Consider the following 15,852-nt stretch of genomic DNA (forward strand, 5'->3'; position numbering starts at 1 on the left):
GAGGACAACCCCTGTGCAGCTGGGAGATGGAAAAGGGATTTTTCGGGTGAGCAAAGGGCTCTGCTGTATATATATAAAAAATCATCATTACCTTAACATAAGAATGCAAAACGGCACGCAGATGGCTTTCAGAACATTCAGCTGAACATCACCAGTTTCAAGACTTTTAGACAAGCTTTTATTAATTCAAGGCGGGGGGGGGGGGGGGAGAAAAAACACTCCAAGTGAACCTCTTTAAAGCACCACCAGGCATAACTGCATGCTACACTCCTGGGGCTTCTCTTTCTCATTTATAAATATCACGACCAACGCATAGCTTCAAATCAGCACGCTGAGCTCAGCTTAAAAATAAACTGAGAACGAAAGAAAGGAATGGAGACTGTAACCCAGTAATTCTTACCAACTTGAGACTGAAATGAATGTAAACTACTCCCCTAGCTTCCCACTGGGGAGAAATAAAGCCTAGATTCTCAGCTGGTATTAATAAGCTCATTCCATTAGAGACAACAGTTAGGCTGATTTATACCAGCTGATGGCCACTTATAGCAACTCAACAAAAATTGTAGTTTGGTTTCTTCTGATAGCGAACAAATGATGCTACAGATGAGAAGACAGCTCACACTTTGCTGTGGTGTGTGCACACACAATCTTTAGCCACACAGGCCAAGTGCTCATCTCCCTTTAAGAGCCCTGGCCCGCAGCCCTGCCTTTGCAGCGGTGACACAGTTTTGCCTGAGGTTTTAGACTCTCAGCAGTGCATAAATAGATGGATTTCTGCAGCCCCACACCAGCAGTGTGGGAAATCTGTGCTAAAATCGGCAATTTTCAGCCAGCCAAATCTCTGCAACCGGCTGCAGCCTCCGCACTCGTCCCAGCAAAGCGTCAGCATCTTCCTGAAACAGAGACAGTGGTAAAGCCCAACAGCTCCTGAAGGTATGAAAATTGAAACCAGACAAGCCCTGGTATTCCAGAGGAGGGGGATTTGGCTGAAATTTGCCAGTCTTAACACGGCCTCTTTTTCTGTAGTGCCAAGACACCACATTTGGGCTGTTGAGCCGTGTCACCTGGGCCCAATTGCATGGATGTCAAGCAATCCATGAGAGGGTCCATGTCTCACAGTCACCTGTGTCGTGCCTACGGGGCAGAAGTCAGGAAATGGCTCCTGGTGATAACCTGCTGCCAGGGAACACATGTGGGCACAGACATATTTCTCTACAGAGTCACACAATGCTGCTGTTTTTGTCCTGCTCCGTGACTTCACATCCTGCCTGCAGATCCCTCACCAGCCTGGCCAGCGTGCCTGGCTCACAGGCTGCTGTAAACACACACAATGTAAGCACCTCTTTGGGTGAAACACAAGAGAGACCAAGGGGGAAATCTTATGTTCAGCACGTGAAACCTTAAAGGTTGGCAATAGCCTTGGCACCTTTACCACCAGGTTCTTCCTGATGTGGTTTGCTGGGCTACATCCTGTTGACCTGCCTTGTGCAGTTCTCCCTCTGAGCCTACAGCCCACCAGAGCTCTGAAAAGAGCTACAAAACGTCCACGTTCAGGAGTTTTGTGCTTATATGTTGCTTAAGGAAAGCTCACACTCAACAGGAAGGGCCCTTGGGAGTTTAAGGCATCTCTTGGATGCACAGCGTTGAAGGGCTGACTTCCTGGTGTATTCTCTTTTGCACGTGGAAACCTAGAAGTCTATCAAAATCTAAGCTTTGTTGTCTGGTTTCTGCTCGCAGAACCTGTGATCTTAATTTGGTGTATAGAGGTAATTCATCCCAAATACACCAAACACACAGTCAGACACTGATCCATCAGTCTCCTCCTCAGCTTTAAAATGTATTGTCTTAAAGACACAACACACACAACGTAGACAAAGATTGTTCAAGAGCAAGACTAACTCTACAGCAGGCACTCCATGGTGCTCTCAGGTACTGAGGACAAAGCCAGTGTGGTTAATCTGGAAAGCTTGCTCAACACCACCACTATCATCTCCTGTGGAGAAACTCACTTAATGTTACTTTAAGGCTTCCAAGTGTCACTGGGAGATGGTCTTCACTGCACTGTATCCCAATCACACCTTCCCCCACCCTCCCCCCACCCCGTCCAAACACCTAATTAACAGTTCCATATTTGCCTTCATTCCCACGAAAATCCATACTTTTGTCTAATTACCTAAACTTGCAGATGAGCAGCACAGAAGTCATTTGTCTCCTCTCTGAAACAAGACTCTTAATTGCATCGCTACTGCAGCAAAACAAAATGCAAAGCAGTGCAATACTTCCCTGCGTATGGCTTTGCTGCAAAGTCCCAAATAGTTCTAGACAACTCATGATTTACTCTGATTTAGCACGGATCCGTTTCTAAAGCAAAGATGATTTAAAAAAAAAAAAAAAAATCTACTGGGACAAAGACTGCCACCAGTGAACCCTCCCTTCCTGCAAAAGGAAATGAGGCCATCAGCACTTTGCAGGAGTTGCTCAAGGATTCTTCTGGGTGGAGCTCACGTTTCAAACCCTTTGCCAGGCTTTGTGTCTCCTGCAAGCTCAAGGTACGTTCTACAATGAGCCCGTATTGGGTTATAGCAGCCAAGTGATGTGAGGATATGTTCTTGCATTTTCCTTTCTTATTTTAAACATTTCACCAAACCAACGCGTGTGGATACACTCTGCGGATCCTATGCACGCACTCCTTTTTTCACTGTGCTACTGCATTGAGCCACTGATCTCAAAAATCACTATTCTAAGACCACGTGTCAACCTGAACAGAAGTTTTCTTAACAGTGAACCTCAGCTCCTGACTCTCCTGGCAACTCCAGCAAACCATCAAGCCAGTGCCTGCTACATGTGCTCGCAGCTGACATTAGTCCTCGGAGGGGAAGCGACATCAAACTAAGGATTTTAAGACTGGCTTTGGCCAAGGGCTGTACAAAGAGGGGAGAGAAGGAGGAAGGAAGGAAGCAGCACTAACAAAAATATCACAGAAGGCACAGAAGGAAGGAAGAGCCCCAAGGTCACCATTTGGCAAGTACAAGATTTGGCCTTCCCAACAGGAGAAGCTGCTTTTCTAAATGAAACCTATATCATCACTGATCAATATGAACTATTTACTGATGCAGGCTATTTCTTCAAGCTTTTAGCAACACTTCATCTATGTAGAGATCTACTTACTCAGTCCAAGCTGAGCAATCTCTTCAAGCTCAGCTTCTGTCTTTGCTGCAGCGATAGCATGAGGCAACTTCAGGGTGAATGGAAGGACATCCCTGTTGTTAAAAAGAAAAGCAATTACAGTTTTCATGACAACATGCATAGTTTTAAAAGCATTTGTTTTCAACACTGGCAGTAGCTGAGCTCTGATTCTTATTTTCTTCTGGAGCTGTGGCAGGTAGCAAGAGCCTTAAACACATGGCACACAGTGAAGCATTCAAACCCCAGGCCTCCTCTACATTGGAAGGTGGTGTGAAGTGCAAATGCCAGTCAAGTCCCCAGGACTCTCTTTAGGCTCATTTTCCACAATATTTTCTCTCATTACATCAGCAGCTTTTACATCTGCTCTTTTACAAGCATACCAGTGAGATGCAGAAATGCTATCTGCCCCTAACCTTTCAACAAAGCTTCTTATTTTCTGAATATACTGTTGCTTGCTCTTGAAGTTCAATTTCAATTCTCAGAATAAAAATTTAAATGAGTACTTGGGCAGCTACCCTAAAAATTTCGAAGTTGGGATGTTTTGGTGCTACTCTGCCCAAGGCTAAAAACATACTTCATTTAAGAAAGTCTTCATAATTTATTCTCATATGTGGTTTCTCTTCACTGCATACTAGAAGTTCAATACATGGTTACAAAGGGAGATGCATAAATGCAGGAACAACAATATACACCAAATCCAGTCTTAAAAGCTTTTACACAAAGATTTTAAGGGCCAAAACTACTTAACCACTTGTACATTGTATGAGTACTACCATCAACCAGTACTATACCTCTTTCCTGCCCAGTTGGTACTGATACACCCTCAAACAACAGTGCATGCTAAACTGCAAAATCTGTAGAAGTATCTGTGTAATTAAGAGTAAATAAGAACAAATGGAGCATAGGAATCTTACGCACAACCGGTATCATTTTTATTTTATTTTTAAGGTTGTGAACAAGCCAACCATCTGTCGTAGCACAGACAGCTAGTGGGATTTTCTCTCAAATATTCTCTATGTTGTATGTTAACTTGTTGAAAAAAAACACCACTCAAATTCAAGTCTTTCAACATTATGCCACAGATGATCTAGACTCTAGAACATCATGGATGCAGTACAAAGATAGATAAACCTTGACTCCTTACTCAAACTGACTGGATACCTATTACAAGAGATTCCCTCTGCTTTTAGGAAATCTTCCTGGTTTTACTGTGCTGTACCAAATGGTACTCTCAGGATAACTGCTTCTTTAAATAGTCTATACATTCTCCTCTCGCACCCCCAGCTAGACTGCTGCCTGAAGGCGACAAGGAAGCTGGGTAGATGCTGCCACTTAAAAAAAAACATTAGGCAACCAGAAACACTTAGGATGTTTCTCAACCAAATGGGGAAATAAGCATCTGCTTCCAAAAGCACACCCACAAAGAAGTGAGCTTCATTTACTAAAATCTCCAGACAGGTTTGCAGCTGAAGTTGTCTTTATTACTGATAGCTGTGGATGGGTTTGCAGCTAAAGCTGGGTTTAAGAAGATGCACTAGGAAAGCTTTAACACCATGTCTAAATTGTGATGCCCACTCTTTTCACTTCCTTCCCCTTCCTCAAAGGGCAAGAAGAAGAACAGAATGATAAACGGGTGACGAGCAGTTTGTATGTGCTTTCTGAATGGGAGACATGACCCCATGAGGACACTGAACCGGGCTGACCAAAATACAATTAACAAGATTAAAACCACTTCGCAGAGAGAGGCTCTCAGTTACCAGACTCGTGAACAAGACGACATGCTACTGTGTGTTTGTGGGCTTACTAGTAGCAAGTGTGAAGCAATTTGGAGCCTTCAACAAAAGAAAAGAAATAAACTAGTGCAAATAAATCTGCCCTTGCTGCATGCTCCCTGTAGGCCCTTAAAGTGAATTTTCCAGAGCCTAGCTAGTGCACAGAACTGAAAGGGTGATAAGGTAAGGGATCTCTCATCATTAAATTGCTTTTAAATGCAGTTTCAGCTCATTTCAACTCATGAGTGCTGACCCATTACTTATGTGGTATAAACACTTCTTCCATCACAGGCATGTAGAGCTTAGCAAAATGGAGGCCTCTAACAAAGGAGATCTAGGTGCTTCTCCACCACAAACAAAAACATTAAGTACAGCAACCTCAGTGCATCCCTAGTGAGCGTTTCCCACACCAGAAATTGCTGCTGTCAGCACTAACTGGCAACCTCGCTGCAGTAAAAGAACCAAGACTAAGAGTTGCCTCTCCCCCATTCCTTCAGAAAACGTGCAGGTGTGTGGTGTGGCCATGTCCTGCCTGTGGATATATGTAAGGCTTAAGCATCAGTCTGGAAATTTTTACCAGTAAACTAAAGTCAAATTCAAAACAACCTAAAAGATAAAAAGCACAGACTATTTTTTCTCTGCATACCACCTGGAAAACAAGTAGGGCAGCCATAAACTAGAAATCTGATGAGGCAGTTTTCTTTGTTCACAATTTATGTTCACATCTCAGCTGTCATATTCTACATCGGGATCTGACATTTTTTCCTTATGTGCCAAAAATGCTTTTCACTAGCAATTCTGAGAAGTGGACATTGCAAGATCATAGAATGGTCAGAGTTGGAAGGGACCTTAAAGATCATCCAGCTCCAGCCCCCCTGCCCTGGGCAGGGACACCTCCCACTAGAGCAGGTTGCTCCAAGCCCCATCCAGCCTGGCCTTAAACACTTCCAGGGATGGGGCAACCACAGCTTCCCATAAGATAGCTTATGGTGCTTATTAAATGAGTTACAGAGTGGTTAAGAAAGAATTACAAGACACCAGCTAAAGTAAAGTTCAATTTGGCAAGACCTCATGGCTGGGTGGGTAACATGACAACAACCCTCTGATAATCAGCACCAAATAAGACAGAGGGAGAACTTGCTTCCAGTTCTCATCTCTTATTTCTCCCATTACCTTCTAAGACTACCCAGGAATATTTGTAGATTAACAATATAAAAGTCCTTGAGATTCTTTTTTTCCCCAAGACATTCTAGCAAACGCGACTCGGAAGGTAACACCATCTTACCTGCTAATACAGTAGAAAGCAATGAGCCTGAATAAATCAGCAAAACTTATTCCAGACCCCTCCAAGGAAAACGCTGCGAATAAAGTTACAAGAGGGAAACAATCACACATCTATCCGCCATTTCTTAAAAATGCTTAATAAAACACTTCTCAGATTTTTTGCATAAAATTCATAAGTTTGCACCATCAGACTAACTACTGGTTGGTTAAGAGAAAACAACTGTGTGGAGGAGTACGTGTCTCTGCTAAAGGCATTTTCAAGAATATACCAATAGTCTTGGTAGTGGTTTTGTTTTTGTTTTCCAAACATATGGTCTAATTCCTGGGAACCAGATTAAATATGATCAGAATTGCACAATGTTTTGCTAATAGACAGTAAATCAATAACTGAGGCGTTGTTTGCCCCGGGTACTAATATACCTAATTTTAAATCTCCTATTTCCATCCTACTCACTTGTTTTCTCATCCAGATGTGTTAGCGCCTAAATGGGAGATGCTAAATTCTCACTCAAAAAAAACAACCCACAAACATTTAACAACAAACCTCAAGACAATTCTGCTTCTTGCCACTTTACATAGTGGAAGAGGAAGACACATGCTATGCCTTTCATTTTTTTACCACTCCATACCATTGTTTCTTATTGATATAAATACTTGGTTGTGTAATAATGACATAGAAGTGATTGTCACTTCACTTATGTTAAGCTTGCTCTGATTCCAGTGGCAAATCTTACCCAATGACTACAAAGATCAAAAGCAGAAGAGGCTCCCAGAGTGAAATGATCTACATCTTTTGCCTCTGGATGTGACTGAGACCAGATTAGAAGGGAGAGCAGTTATAAAATATAACGGTAGCACAGACAGGTTCCTGGAGTACACGAACACCCATCTCTTGCAGTCCCAGACAACTTCTACAAAGGGGTGAATGTGAAGTCTGCGATTGCTTCAGCCCACCCCAGAGTTAGAAAAGCCAGATCACGGGGGTGAATCTCTGGCTGGTGTGATGTGCACACTGTCGTGGTTTCACTAGTAGAGAACCACCTTTGAAATTCATCTCCCAAGGAGAGTACTTCCACTGCTGCTCCAGACATCTGGCTGAAACCAAGCAGACTCCCAGGCTTGGTGGGGAAAGCCAAAAGCCACACAGCAGCTTTGGATACCTCAGCAACGCCTCCCCACGAGTAGTGAGAGTGTAATTTTTGGTCTTCCATGCTGCAAGACCAGCTTCCCCCCAACCAAGGTTCCAGTGCTACTGACTATAAAGCCTGCATGTGAACCAGAAGAAAACTTAAGTCAGGTACCGATCTTTTATCCAACCCTTGCGCAGGAAGACAGATCAACCTGGTCTTTTATGTGCCTGGAAAAAGGGATTTCTTTAAGAGAGACACTAATAATGCAGACAGTAAGCAGGTGATGTAGGAGCAGGCTAAGAGAAGATGAGTCTTCAGATCCCTGACTACAACTAAACCTCAGCTATGACTGGTGAGTAAAACCATCAGTAGATACTTCCCCCTTGTGGTAAAGTTTTATTCATGAAACCCAATGTATTATTATTTTATATTCTAAGATGGGAGAGGGAATTCATTTGTACAAAGAGCCTACAAACACAGCCTTACATCACACTTAGATCAACTTGTCCTTGATAGCTTTCTCTTCTCTTTGCCATGCCTTGTTTGTAACTGGAACCAAAACTGGACACACAGAATTAATTTTTAGTTGCCGGGGGCAGAGAAGGGAAAGGTAAAAAGGAAAAAACTCAAATAAAATTATCTCCATTTACTAAGAGAAACAGAATTTAACTACAGACACTCTGATTTAACTAATATCGTTGCTGATTTTCTCCAGTTTTGGGAGATGGGACCCACCTGTTTCGAAGAGACAAGGGAATCTTTGGCAGTGGGCTGGCCAACTTTGTGAGACAGGCTTTAAACTAAGCGACCTGAGGGGTAGGTTCCAAAGTGGCAATGATCATGCCACTGCAACCACCTGGGGAATAAGCCAGGCCAACCTGAGCAGCAACAAATGTTCCTTAGTTGCCTTCCAAGAAGTGAATTGGAAGAACAACCACCTCAACAGTATGTACATCAATGCATACAGCCTGGGGAACAAACAGGAGAAACTGGAGCTCTACGCCCAGTCAGAAAGTTATGATATCGTAGGAATAACTGAAATGTGGTGGGACAACTCACATGACTAGATGATCACCATGGACGGCTACAGACTGTTTCATAAAGGCCAGCAGGGAAGAAGAGGAGGGGAGTCATTGTGCTCTACATTAAGAAGAGCCTTGAATGCATAGAAGTCAACTACAGTGATTGTGGAAGCCCTATTGAATGCTTCTGGTTCAAGATCAGGGGGTTCAACTCCAAGGGGGATCTTACAGTAGGCATGTGCTACCAATCTCCAAACCAAGAGACGAAGGCCAATGAAGCAACATTTGGATCACTTAAGCAAGCTTCAAGGCAACAGAACCTGGTTCTCGTGGGTGATTTCAACTACCCAGACATTTGTTGGAAGAACAAGGTGGCAGCTCACAGTTCCTGGGACACATAGAGGACTGCTTCCTCATACAAATATCAGGTGTGCCAAGCAGGAATGAGGCACAGCTGGACTTGCTACTCCTGAACCAAGAAAACCTGCTTTGTAACATGTCCGTTAGTGATAGCCTTGGCTGCAGCAATCACAATATTGTGGAATTTGGGATCCTGGTGAGCACGCTGAAGGTTAGTACAAAGACAAACTTTTTAGATTTCAGAAAAGCAAACTTCAGTTTGCTCCTCTCGGTTGGGAGGGATTCTGTGGGAAGCTTCCATGGAGGATAAAGGAGTTGGCGAGTGCTGGGAGTTTTTCAAGAACAGTCTCCTGGAAGCACAAAAACAGATAATCCCCTTTAAAGGTAAAGGAAGTAGATGGAGCAAGAGACCCCTTGGCTTAACCGTGAGCTTCTGAGCCTGCTCAAAACCAAAAGAGAAGCGTACCAGAGAAAGAAAAGCAGACCCATTGAGAACTACAAAGGCATTGACAGGGCGTGCAAAGATGCAGTTAGAAAAACAAAAGTTAAATTGAAATTGGCCAGGGATGTCAAAAACTGCAAGAAAGGGTCCTTCAGCTACATAACAAGCAGAAACAGAAGGAAAATATTGGCCCGCTGTTAAGCGGGAGAGGTGAATTAGTCATCAACGATGCTGAAAAGACAGAGGTTTTCAACACTTTCTTCACCAGCACTGTTGGGCCCCAGGCCTTGGGAATAAAAACCCAGGATGATGCAAACACAGACCCACTGAAGTGGGGAAGGAGGAGTTGGTATGCAAATTACTACAGGAGCTTGACCCCTCCAAATTGATGGGCCCTGACACTATCCACCTGAGGGCATTAAAGAGAGCTGGCTAACATTGTTGTGAGGCTGCTCTCCACAATCTTTGAGAAGTCATGGACGGACATCCCAGAAGACTGGAAGAAGGCTAATATCACCCCCATCTACAAGAAGGGCTTAAAGGAGGATCTGGGAAATTGTAAGCCCATCAGTCTTCAGTCCCTGGGAAAGTTATGGAATGAATCCTCCTGGGAGCTGTCACAAGCCAAATGAAGTACATAATTGGGAAAAACCAGCATGGACTCACCAAGGGCAAATCGTGCTTCACAAACCTGATCACCTTCTACAACACAGTAACCTGCTCAGCTGATATGGGGCGAGCGGTGGACATCATCTACCTGGATTTCTCCAAGGCTTTTGCCGTGGTTCCCCACAGCATCCTCCTCAAGAAACTGATGTGTCACAGTCCAGAGAAGTGGTCTGTGCGGTGGGTGGGGAGCTGGCTGACAGGCTGCACCCAGAGGGTGGTGGTAAATAGATCCTTTTCAAACTGGCAACCTGTCACAAGCGGGGTCCCCCCAGGGACTGACACTGGGCCCAACGCTGTTTAATATCTTCACAAGTGATCTGAATGATGAGATCAAGTGTACCCTGATGAAGTTTGCTGATGATACCAAACCGAGTGGGGAAGTGGACGCTTCAGAAGGGAGAGCCACCCTGCAGGAAGACCTGGATAGGCTGGAAGAGTGGGGGTCTTATGAACCTTATGAAGTTCAACAAAGACATAATCCAGGAGTGCAGCACAGACTGGGATCTACCCAGCTGGGGAGCAGCTCTGTGGAAAGGGACCTGGGGGTCTGGTGGACAACAAGCTCAATATGGCTGTGGCAAAGAAAGCCAGCGGGATCCAGTGTTGCATCAACAAGGGCATCACCACCAGAGGTAAAGACATCATTATCCCACTCTACTTAGTGCTTGTCAGGCCTGCACCTGGAATATCATGTCCAGCTTTGATTCCTGCTATACAAAAGAGACATGGACAGGCTGAAGAGGGTCCAGAGAAGGGCCACCAAGATGATCAAAGGACTGGGAAGCCTGTCATATGAGCAAAGGCTGAAAGAACTGGGTTTGTTCAGCCTTGAAAAAGGAAGGCTTAGGGGAGACCCCATGTTCCAGCATTTAAAGGGTGGTTACAGGGAAGATGGAGACTCCCTTTTTACAAGGATTCACATGGAAAAGACCAGGAGTAATGGGTACAAGTTACTTCTAGAGGAATTCTGACTGGAGACAAGAGGAAAAATTTTTCCAATGAGAGCAATCAGCCACTGGAATAATCTCCCCAGGGAAGTGGTGGACTCCTCATCATTGGCCACTTTCAAGGTATGGCTGGACAGGGTGCTGGGCCACCTTTTCTAGACTGTGCTCTTGCCAAGAAAGGTTGGGCCAGGTGCTTTTTGAGGTCTCTTCCAACCTGGTATTTTGTGATTCCATGATATTTTTCACACCCTTCCTCTAAAGAGACGAGCAGAATTATTGTTTTGAAACTGACTGGAACTCTAACATTTGCTCACCTCTATTAGAAAGCAGGGAATAAATCTAGTTGGAATTAAAAAAGAAAAATCATTGCTCTCACATCATAAACAGTTCCCAAGGGTAAAAATCCTTCTAGTTATTACATTAAGAAGAGCATACCACACCCAGATTTGGAGACAGAGAGAGCTCATGAGAGAGCTGCATCCAAGAACAGTTCCCTGAGCACAAGAAAACGCAAGGTGATTTCATTGACAGCAGACAGGATTTATAGACTGTGTTTCTACAGGAGAGGTTAACTACCCATAATAATCAATGAATCCTGGATTCAGCAAGGTACATAAAATAAGTCTGTTCTGGACACAACTGGAAGACTTAAGCATTTCTGTATATCTTCCTTTCTCCAGGATGTGCCTGAGCCACTTGCAGAGTCATCCACAGACAGCATTATAGGCAGTTTGTGACACTATTTGCAAGACTTTGGGTATTTTCTGCTGTGGGTTTTACCAACACAGAGTGCTCCTGGCTCATATAGGGTGCCACGTAGCTGAAAAGTATGTAACTCACAACTTACTGTATGTGCTTTCTTTTACTGCAAATTCCTTTAGGCAGGACCCGCAGTCACTGGGCAGACGCAGGGAGATGACTTTCTTCTGCAATCTTGCAGATTTCCTAACCAGAAATATCTGTCGTGGAGAAGGCAAGAGGACATGGTTTTAGCCTCATCACACACGCCTTAAGAGAGACAGGTTATAGACAAAAGAACCAGAAAAAACATCACAATCTCCGATCTATATAAAACGTCTCAGAATTTTACTCAGTGTCAAGTTCAACAGCTTGGTGTAAAATGGCAGCAGAACACTTAGAAAAGCAAATCCCCAACCTTGAGCCAAGCTGCAGAGTCTGGAGGAGACTGAGGGTCTCCCTGTGTCCCACCAGCCCATTCACACAGTCCTTCTGCACCATGATGGAGGCAGCATCAGAAACATGCCATCAGCCTCATCCAAGCAGACAGGGCCTGGTTTCCATGGCAGCAACTTCAATGCAGGCACCATTGGATAAAGGATAAAATGCTGTCATTTCCCATTTATATTGCATTCTCATTATAGGGGAAACACACCCTAGTTAGCAAGGTCCAGCTTTGGAGGTGCAATTTCAGCAGTCTAGTTCTCAGTTCCAGAGGAACCCAAACTGGTCCCCCAACACATCAGCCCAGGTAATGGGTCACCCTCCAACTGGTCCAGCGTTCAGGAAAACCTCACTCAGATTATCCAAAGGACAGAAGAAATGGGGGTGGAATGTTGGTTTGGGTTTTTTTTTTTGTTTTTTAACACTTGTATGAAGTAAGTTGAAGTGTAACTCCTTACCCCAGGAGGCTGGGCCTGCAGAATTTCCATGGCTTCAGCATCATTCAGACCAAGCTGCAGCCACACAGGGTGAGTATGGAGGAGCTTGTCCAATATGCTTAGCTTGTTGGATAGGCTGTCATATCCAGAGTCCCGGGGGCAGCTTTTCACATCATTTTTCTCAGGAGAGACATTATCCATGTCCTTTACTAGACTGTGAAAAATTTGGAAAAAAAAAAAAAAAGAAATTAGACATGCTAACCTTCTATAAACAATCACTCAGTTCAGCAAACAGAGTTATCACAAAGCTCTGCTGGCACCCTGGACTGGTATTTCTCCTACTGAGAATTAATATAATTATTATACACAAAATGTCTCTTATCCATAAGATGTATGATTTTCTTTCACTTGTCCTCAGTTTAACAGCTGGCTTTAGGATAAGCCATAGCCTTTTCTATTAGCCTGTTGAAATTCAGCAATCACTTCAGATACAGGTGTACACACATACATTATTGACTGAACACTTCACCTCCTTTCTTTGCTCACATTTGGAAAAAACTTCTCTCTAAAGCTATTTATGCAATTCAGATATTTTTATTCCCAGACAGATTGTAAAAGCTCCAACCTACAGAAATCTTCCTCCATCCTTTCCTGAACAGAAAGATCTGTTCAATACTCTGACAACGGAGCAACCCATTACCTGTTGGCAAATCACCACACCAAACACAAGCACTTTCTGTTTGTTAATGAGTGGTCAGAGACCTCAGCCAGGAGAAATAAGAGGAGAAATAAGAGAAAAAGAAAAAAAAAAAAGGTTAAATCCCCCAAATAACCCTAAGGCACAGCTTCATTAAGAAATCATCCTAAGTGGTAGTAATTTTTTATGGTCCATACCACAAATTCTCTACTTCTTTACATTTTTGCCATTTTGCCATGAAAGGTCCTTACTTCATGTTTTAGTACTACACTTCCAGAATCAGAAGCAAGTAAGGAATTGTATATTTATGCTCCTAATTCCCTTGGATTGACTCCAGCGTGAGGAATAAAGGCTAAGTTAAGCGTGAATGTGGCAAGCCAGTGTAAGGTTAAAATTTAATTAGGGCAGGGCAGCTAAAGTTGCTGCTAAATTCAGTAATGAAGTACAGGTCTTGAAGGCTACTGATACTTGTTGTGTGCTAAAAATCCAAACAAACAGAATACTTTGAGAACTCCTTTTGTTTATGCAAAACTTTGCCATCATTCAAATAGTACGGAACACACGTGTGTTGCTGGTTCAAACTCCTCGTTTCTGAGCTAGAAGCACGTCCTGCAATTCTTCCAGTGCTAAAAAACCACTGCAGAACAGTTACTCTGGTCACAGCTTCCTGATAGAACATAGACAAAAAACCCCTGCAAGCTCAAAATTGGACTCGCTAAGGTGTCAGGCACAGAGGTTGTGTTCTCCCTACAAACTTTTTCTGATGGCAGAAGAGGTTCCTGAGCAGCAGAGGGCAACACAGCTGCGTTTCCCCACTGCAAACTGTCGGGAAGCTCTCCTGAACACTGTGTTTTGCACAGGCAGGAAGCATCCTTAACAGCCTTTACCACCTTCATCATGCCAGCTACTGTACCCAGAGCGAGGGGGTAGAAACTTCACGGGCACAGGAGCACTCGGTACTTACAAACAAACAAATAAAAATTCCACCACCTCCTCCCGCCCCCCCAAACCCAACCTCAAAACAAAACTCACCAACCAAACAACAAACAACCAAACTGGTTTTGTTTTTGTTTTTTCCTAGCTTTGGGCAGCAGCTTGCAGCATCTGTGGAAAGGGCTAGAAATGGAAAGTAAATGTGGTAGAGAACTTTCACTGCATGATCAGGTAAAAACAGGTGCAATCATTAAAACTTTTCATTATCTGGATCAATTATCACCCTGATCACCTGTGTGCCTCTCCCTTTCCGTCCTCTTTCTCTGTTTGCTTATTTATGACACGATGCCTTTTTGATTTGCAAGGCATCTAAAATGCCAGGGATCTTTCCTCCTCGAGTGTCAAAAGCTTTTCGTAACTGCCACTGTGCCTTCAAGGGACACCAAATACACAGAGAGCCGTTGGGAACAGAAGGGAAGTAGTGTTGACATCAGTTATGAACAGGTTCTGAAACCCCCCCAGCAGGAATCCTGGGTTCCCCTTTCAACTGCAACAACTCAGTGTTGCAATGTATGAATCTCCACGAAAGCCAAATCATGAATCACAAAAGCGTTTTCACGAGCTGTACCTCCAGTAAATATTGTTCAGAAACTTCCCACTCGCCTTCAGAGCCACTTAGCAATGTTACAAACCCAAGACAGCTGGGGCAAAAATGCAAGTTATACATTGACATGGGCTGAGCTGGGTAGAAATTTCCATTTCCAAGAGGTGGAAGCTACACATGTTGTAGAGGGAATGTATCTGAGAAAGAAAAATTTGTTGCCTACAAAAGAAAGTGCTGTCACGTGCAAGAAAAGGCACGTGACTGGTATCAGCTCTAAGGTCTGGCACTGCGCGTTGCCATGAAGAACCTAAAGCTGGTAAGGGTTTGCATGTGTACGTAGGGTCACAATGTTCCTCTTCTGTAAGGTTGCCAAACGCACCCAAACGGATATAAATTTGAAGATTCTGTTGAATAGGGAGCTGTCAGGTTTTTGGAACCTCCAGGTACTTGTATGCACAATCCCTCCCACGTGCTGAGATCCAAGGAGGAATGCAACGCGGGAGCCCACACCTTATTGACCTCAAAACACACGCACCTCCTTCTTGCTTCTGCTCCCTCACAAGAAATAAGCCAAAGATTATAAGTACCTCACCTTGATGAGACTTTCTGCCACTTCAAAAAAATTTATTTTCTATCCAAATAAAAGAGGCAGACAGAAAGCTCAGACCTGGTGAACTCTGGCAATGGCATCACTTGGAAAAAACCCCATATCTGGCACAGTCCATACAACCTACAAGAAGGTCCAGGAGGTAAACACAGTCAGAAGTCCATTGATCTGCTCTGACAGCCGATTTGTAATGATCTAGCCCTACCGAGCATCACAGCCTGAGTTTGGCTTTTATTTTCTTCTTAGAATTAAGAATTCTTAGAATTAATTCTTAAGAATTTTTCTTAAAAATTATTTTAATTAATGATCGGGGTGCTAAACATATATCCCTGACACATGGGAGTCCTTGAAGTTTGTCATGTCTTAGAGATGGCTGTATATTTGGGACTGAGATGTGTGTGTAACTTCTTTGTAAACAACAGCATGGAAAGAACCACCATTTGAATTCCTCACAATCACCTGATTAATTCAGATGTACAGAATAAGAACGCTAGCAAGATGTGCTACCTATTATGCACACAAATTTATCTCCTGGTTTTACTTTTGAGGGGTTTTTGTTTGGGTTCCACCCCCTACCCCC

At 43.6% G+C, this 15,852-nt stretch overlaps 1 protein-coding gene across 7 annotated transcripts in view; it reads right to left on the reverse strand.

Annotated features, from left to right (window-relative positions):
• Window positions 1–15,852, reverse strand: part of RIN2 (Ras and Rab interactor 2) — an 83,864-nt gene that overhangs the window by 20,039 nt on the left and 47,973 nt on the right. For all 7 annotated transcript variants that reach the window (XM_014962495.1, XM_014962496.1, XM_014962497.1 and 4 more), the window contains 4 exons: window positions 12,453–12,645; window positions 11,660–11,771; window positions 6,244–6,316; window positions 3,169–3,260 (listed from right to left, as the gene is read on the reverse strand). In XM_014962495.1, coding sequence (XP_014817981.1) covers window positions 3,169–3,260; window positions 6,244–6,316; window positions 11,660–11,771; window positions 12,453–12,645 — 470 coding nt within the window. The remainder of the gene's footprint in view (window positions 1–3,168; window positions 3,261–6,243; window positions 6,317–11,659; window positions 11,772–12,452; window positions 12,646–15,852) is intronic.

The sequence above is a fragment of the Calidris pugnax genome, unplaced genomic scaffold (genome assembly GCF_001431845.1).
Source record: "Calidris pugnax isolate Ruff unplaced genomic scaffold, ASM143184v1 scaffold147, whole genome shotgun sequence".
NCBI lineage: Eukaryota > Metazoa > Chordata > Aves > Charadriiformes > Scolopacidae > Calidris > Calidris pugnax.